Source organism: Pipistrellus kuhlii, unplaced genomic scaffold, assembly GCF_014108245.1.
Source record: "Pipistrellus kuhlii isolate mPipKuh1 unplaced genomic scaffold, mPipKuh1.p scaffold_m20_p_2, whole genome shotgun sequence".
Taxonomy (NCBI): domain Eukaryota; kingdom Metazoa; phylum Chordata; class Mammalia; order Chiroptera; family Vespertilionidae; genus Pipistrellus; species Pipistrellus kuhlii.
Genome location: NW_023425515.1, coordinates 72,791,198 through 72,798,096, shown reverse-complemented (window position 1 = coordinate 72,798,096; position 6,899 = coordinate 72,791,198). Strand labels below are relative to the sequence as shown.

Below are 6,899 nucleotides of genomic sequence, written 5' to 3'. Positions count from 1 at the left end.
TTCCTATTGATTTAGAGGGAGGGAAGGAGTGGAAGAGAAACTACCACCACTTGTTACCATCCGACATTTTAGAGAGGCCCAGCACACAAAATCATGATAGGGTCCCTATGCCTAGCCTGTGATTAGGGCCATCTTCTGCCCATTCACCAGTCCCCAGGCCAAGCCGCCTCCACCAGCGTGGGCAGGCTGCAGGCGCGCCCCGCAGCTTGTCAGCCCTGCATGCCCACGAGCAGCCCCAAGTGGGCAATGTGTTCCATCAGCAGCTGGCCTGGCCCACGCCCATAGAGGTGAAGTCGCCAATGCCCCTTTCCCACTGGCCTGAGCCCCCAACCAGCCACATGTGCATGGAGGTGAAGTAGCAAGAACCCCCTTTCCTGCCGGCCTGAGCCCCAGAGCAGCCAGGGTTGAGCTGGGGATCCCAAGGGACTGACAGCCAGCCTGGTCCTCCTGCCAACCACCCTGGTTCCCCTTTTAATGGCTAAAAGAACAATTTAAGAAGGAAAATGGAGTCTGAGACGCATGTGTTCATAAAAAAACCACACAAATGGTACAACTATTTTACTGGGCTTAACAAACTTAGACAACTTTTTTTACTTTCTAAAGCTCTTTTTTTATGTAAACAAAATATATTTCCAAAGTTTGCAGATATTTAATAATTTGGGGAAAGATACAATACTTGGTAGTTTCTAAAGACAACTCTTTAAAGAGCAAGTGAATTCCATTCAGGAAGAAACAAAACATTTCCAACCCATTTACTTAAGTTATCGAATACTTCTTTCAAGTCACTTTTTCTGTGTGTATCTATTTAGAGAGCCTTTTGGAAATGAATTAATAGTCTTTGACTTCTTCATTCTGTTGACAAATTCTTGAGTGTGTTGAGAAAAATCCAGATAACCAGAATGTTTTCTCTTAGGAACAAACTTCAGAGCCTCTTCCCAACTACCGGTGTTTTTCAGACATAACAAAATACGTGTTACTTGATCTATGGTAAGATTTTTTGTCCCAGTGTCCCAGTGTAAATATTTATCTAATGGAAAGCATTCTGTTGCCAGCTTTAGCCGTTTTGCCTTGGCTAAAGATGCACCTGGATGGATATTCTTATCAACAAAAGAGCCCACTATATAAATTTTGTCATGTTTGAAAGAAGTCATAATATTGGGAGAATCTGCAGTTAAATATATAATATTGTCCTTTGGAAATAAATCTACGTGAGACTTTTCTGTTGCTGTTAGAAACAATTTGTTCCATTTTTCTCCATATCGTTTAATTAACTCTCTACGAAAAGGGCTCTCTGGTTTAAGATTGCAGAAATAAATATGGAAAGGATCAACATCTCTTCTGTTGCATCCTTCACTTTCTAGAAGTTGAGAAACAGCATACCGCAGTTCTTTTGGATTCATATAATCATCATAAGCCATGTCAAAAACCAAAGGTTGTCCAAACTGCATGGCCTGGGCACCCTTCCAGCCCATTGCTATGTCCATATTCCTATCCCAGAGTCGTAGAAATGGAAAGTCTTGCTGTTTATCTTGGTTAGCGGTTTCTAGCAACTGGTCTTGTATTGCTTTTTCCCTTGCTGCTGCTTTCATTTCCTTTTTTATTTGATTGGCTTTCTTCTTTTTCTCCTTAACATATAAATATCTTAAATATTTTTTTTTCGATGATTTAGAATCACATTCCATAATGGTTTTGAGCTCTTCTTCACTGATGTGTTCTGGTACTTCTCTGCCAAGCAATCTCCACATCTCAATTAATTCCCTAGTGGCAGCTACAGGATCTTCATCCTTGGCACTTGAGACTGTTGAAACACCTTCTTGCACACTAGATTTCATTGTAATTTTCCACCCATCCAATTCCAGCTGTTCAGGTGATGCATTTTCCTTTTTAGGAGAGGATTCAGCTGGTATTTTGGAAGACACGTATCTCTGTAGAATAGTTGAATATAAAACCCTTCTCTTCCTATTAAGGGTAAATGGCACCAAAACTCTGGCAAAAGGTCTTATGAAGGTGATACCAATACTCATTTTGAGGAAAACAGGCATATAAGAAAATCCCTATAAAAGAAGAAAAATGTAATGAAAAGTTAAAGATTAAAAAACTCTAACTACAAGTATAAATTTGAGACATTTAAATGCAATCAATTTCTGAAAAAACAAAGTGGAATCTGAGTACAACTTTATTTGCTGCACCATTAATTTTTCCGAGACTCCTGTGGCCTAGAACCTATGATTACTCACTAGGTAAAAGTGTAAAACTTATTTGGGTTCTTATTTTAGACATGAATTTCACTATTGCTTTAGGCAAAAGGATACTTTGAAGTTCCTTCAGGGCCCAGAAAAATCACTACTACATAACAGTTATATACTGATGTGTCTAAGGTCATGATGTTGTATTCTTCTCCATTCTATACTACACCCACCCTGTACAGACCCAAAAACAAGATCCGTACCATAAGCAATGTACCATAAGCTGAAAAGTTACAGAATATGACAACTGGTAAAAAAGCACTTGGGAGCTTCTGTACCAAGGCTCTCACATTATCAAAACAGAAATAAAAACATCTACTCATTTTAAAATAAACCTTTCCCTAATTCAGACTTTATTTTGCAGCAAATAATGTTATTGCCAAACAGAATTTCCAAAACGAAGGAAAAAGTATATAAGCACCACAGTTTATCCTACAGGTCTGGATGTCCACAAGACAATGAAGACCCTTAAAGATGTGAAACTAGTGCCAGTTTAGAAGGGGTGGGGGGTGGGGGGGATTAATTCAACTTTTTACAAAATGCAACTAAAATACTTGAACAGAAAATTTTCTTCCTTTAGTAACTCTGTATGCTCTGAGTCTCCTTCCTCTGACCTATGCACTGATGCTCAGATGCCCCATCCTCTCGCCCCCTCTAAAGGTGGATGTGCAACAACAGCCATCTGATGAGAATGAATAAAAATTACACCTATATATTAAAAAAATAAATAAATAAAGGTGGATGTGCCTCTGAGTTCTGTCCTTAGCCTTGTTTTTCGATATAAACATTTTCTCTAAGGGGTTGGATTTATCTCTATGGCTTCAATCACCATGAATCAGAAGACACCTCAAATGCAGCAAATTGAAATAATCTCTCTATTTTGCCTTCCCAATCTGCTGCTCCCTCAGCATTGTTTCTAGGAGGGATACTGCTATCCATTTACTTGCTGAAGCCAGAAACTTGGAGTCATTCCTTCTTGTCCTCTCACACACAGCATATCATATCCATTTGAGTTACATTCATTTTACTTTCTAAATACTTCTTGAATCCATTCACTTCTCTTCTACACCATTTTCTCTTTTTTAAGGGGTGAGGGAGAGACAGAGAAATACCGATGTGAGAGACACACATGGGTTGATTGCTTCCCCAATGCTACCCAATTAGGGCTGGGGATCCGGCATGCAACCAAAGTACATGCCCTTGACTGGAACTGAACTTGGGTCCGAAGGCTGATGCTCTATCCATTGGGACAAACAGGCTAGGGTGATTCAGACAACTTTTAAAAAAGAAATTATTTTAGGCTCCTTGGAATATTTAACTGGAGTCCTCAGCCTCAATATGAGAAACAATGATTTCAGAAAAAAAGTTTTTTGAATTTTTGTCTCTGTAATTAGTAAAGATTTTTGGGATAGCATAGAAATGAAAACCAAAAATATAAAAAAGTGAAAAAGGGTATTATTTTTGGAAATACTGTTCTCGTTCCAGATATTGTAGTATTTATACTTTCTTTTTTATTATGACTTAGAGAATACTTTTTTAGTTTCTGCAATCAAACCCATGTAGATAAGACCTTACATATTTAATACAGCGCATTACCCTTGTACAAATGAAAGAAATGTAACGTTTCAAGACCAATATGGCAGTAAGCTTCTGTACAATGCCAACCCAGCACGATACCACTTGGAGACTTTCCCCAAAGTTGAAAGCACAGCTAAAGTTTCCTAAAATTCAAAATGAAAATACGTCACACATTATGCATCAATATGGGCTTCCTCGGAACCGTGGGCCTTCTGAGCGCACTTGCTCCGCTAAGTCTTATCTTTGAAGATCCCCCGCGTCCTCCCTCCCCCATACACACACACACACACAGACACACACACACACAGACACACACATTCTCACACACTCTCTCTCTCTCTCTCTCTCTCTCTCTCTCTCTCTCTCTCTCTCTCTCTTTCTCTCTCTCTCTCTCTCTCTCCCTCCCTCTCTCAGATGACAACAGACGCCCATACCAGAATTGCAGGGACAGTGGCTCCGCCGGTGAAGCCGCGGGGACCGCAGAGCACGCGCACGGAACACGCAACACCGGTCCCGCAGCTCGCGTATCAGTTCGCGCAGGAACCGTCACTGACCCTTGACCCACGGCCGGAAATCCCGCCCCCCGGCCACTGGGCGCAGTCGTATGACGTCAGACGCAGGTGAAGGTTTCCGGCCTGGAAAGCCGCGCTGTGGAGAGGCTGGCTGCCGCCCTCGCCATTGCATACAATCCTCAGTGGAGGCGGGCTGGTCAGCTGTTCTTTTTTTTGTTTTCTCCTCCCATTTTTACCTCCTTTTCCCCATTCCTCCCCCTCCCCTTTTATCCCTCCCGTCCATTATTTCAAGTTCTTTCTAATATTTTTATTTATTGATTGATTGATTTTAGAAAGAGAGGGGAAGGGAGGAAGGGGAAAAGAGAGAAATATTGATTTGTTGTTCCATTTATTCATTCATGCATTGGTTGTTTGTTGTCTGTACACTGACCAGGGATGGACCACAACCTTGGTGTATCTGATCTTTGCTCTAACCAACTGGGGTACCCTGCCAGGGCTAATCCTCTGTTCATAACTTACTCTCCACTTAGGTAGTCCTTTTATTTATTCCCATAATACTAAAATAAAATGATATTTTCTCAAGTCTCACTGAGCTTTAAACTCTTCGACGCTAGGACTTTAACTTTTTTTTTTTACCAATTGATCCCCAGCACCTGGTGCATTGCTTGGCTTCTGATAGGCATCACTGGATATCTCTCACTCGCCTTAGCTCATTTAGAAAATCTAATGTGAAAATGAAGTGAAGGCACTACTGTAAATTACTGACCTTTGGGGCAAAATCAAGTCTGTAGATATTTTGTTTAGTAAACAAATTAAAGTGTTTTGATTTAGTTGTTATTACAAAACAAGGCACAAACATTACTGTGGAAAGGATACTCTTTTCAGTGAATGTTGCTAAATATCATTAGATCCATTCTGGCCAGGTGATTTAGTTGATTGGGGCATACTCTGGTACACCAGAAGGTTGCAAGTTCAAATCCTGGTCAGGGCACATACCAGGTTGTGGGTTCAATCCTCAATATCTCTCTCTCTCTCTCAATCTCTCTCTCCCCTCTCTCCCCCTCTCTCTGTCTCCCGTACTTCCCCTCTTCCTCTCTCTAAAAAAATCAGCAAAACTGCCCTGGCTGGTGTGGGTTGGTTGAATGTGTTTATGTGCACCAGAAGGTTGCTGATTAGATTCCTGGTCAGGGCATATGCCCAGGTTGCAGGTTCAGTCCCAGTTGGTATGAGAGGCAACTAAAATGATTGATATTTCTCTCTCTCCCTTTCTCTCATCAATAAAAACATTAAAACATAAAAATAAAAAATCAAGAAAAACTTACAGTCAGGTGAAAATTAAACATAGTTAGGCCCATAACCTAAAACCATATACAAAAATTAACTCAAAATGGGTCAAAGAGCTCAAGGTGACAATAAAAATAAAATTTCTAGAAGGAAACATAGGGGGAAATGTCATGACATTGGATTTGGCAATGGTTTCTTGGCTATGATTCCAAAAGCACAGGCAACAAGAGAAAAAGCTTTTTTCTCTGTCTGTTGACATCTTGCTTCCAGGCATATCCCTTGGCTTTCATAAACTCTTAAATTTTTTTCTACAGGTTTGGATGTCCTTACATTTACACTATTATATAAAAGACAATAATAAATATTGTGGATATGCTCTTTGTTGTTATATTTAGAGAAATGTTTAAGCACATGTTATCCTAATATATAAAAAGCCAGGGGCCATCACGACCAAAACAACTGAACGGATGAGGGGATGACCGAACAGCAGGCTGTGTGGAGCGGCCAGGCCGGCAGGGGGGTTAGTGAGGGACGACCAAATGACTGAACAGCAGGCTGTGTGGGGTGACCAGGTCGGTGGGGGTGGGGGGCTGTTAGGGGTGAGCAGGCAGGCAGGCAGGCGAGCAGTGAGAAGTAAGTGGTTCGGGATTGTGAGAGGGATGTCTGACTGCTGGTTTAGGCCTGATCCTCGGAATCCCAGGTTGGAGAGGGTACAGGCTGGGCTGAGGGATTCCCTGCCCATGCACGAATTTCGTGAACCAAGCCTCTAGTATTCATATACATGATACTTGCAGAATACAATGAGTGGAGTGTTTGCGAATGGACAAGATGGCTTTTCTGTACTGCATTTAGAGAACTGTTTATTAAAAAAATAATAAAAATAGTCCTGGCCTGTGTGGTTTGGTTAGCTGAGTGTCATCCTGTGCAGCAAAAGGTTGCTACCATGTTTCCCCGAAAATAAGACATTGTTTGAAAATAAGACCTACTTACAGGTTTCCTTCTGAGTGAAATATAAGGCATCCCCCCCGAAAATAAGGCCCCCCCAGGCAAAACATGAGAGATTTAGTCCACTGATTCTGAAAGAAATGGAGTCACAAGAAATTCACCAGGAAATTCAGGAATTGGATTGTTAAGATGATGTTCCAGAAGATGATGACATGATTGTCATTGAATAAATGAGTAAATTTTTTCTTTTTTTAAATATATTTTATTGATTTTTCACAGAGAGGAAGAGAGAGGGATAGAGAGTTAGAAACATTGATGAGAGAGAATCATCGAC

The 6,899-nt window shown here is 40.9% G+C and overlaps 1 protein-coding gene across 1 annotated transcript; it reads right to left on the bottom strand.

The window, feature by feature from the left end:
* Nucleotides 1-756: 756 nt before the first annotated feature.
* TRMT10C (tRNA methyltransferase 10C, mitochondrial RNase P subunit) lies at nucleotides 757-4,404 on the bottom strand. Its single transcript, XM_036447716.2, has 2 exons — nucleotides 4,259-4,404; nucleotides 757-2,054 (listed from the first exon to the last, which is right to left on the bottom strand). Exon 2 carries the CDS (start codon nucleotides 2,040-2,042, stop codon nucleotides 783-785), a length of 1,260 nt encoding a protein of 419 aa, XP_036303609.1. The 5' UTR covers nucleotides 2,043-2,054; nucleotides 4,259-4,404; the 3' UTR covers nucleotides 757-782.
* Nucleotides 4,405-6,899: the final 2,495 nt, after the last annotated feature.

What these genes read in the sequence shown, in the direction of transcription:
- TRMT10C (XM_036447716.2), bottom strand. Translation starts at nt 2,042, where the DNA reads ATGCCTGTTTTCCTCAAAATGAGTATTGGTATCACCTTCATAAGACCT.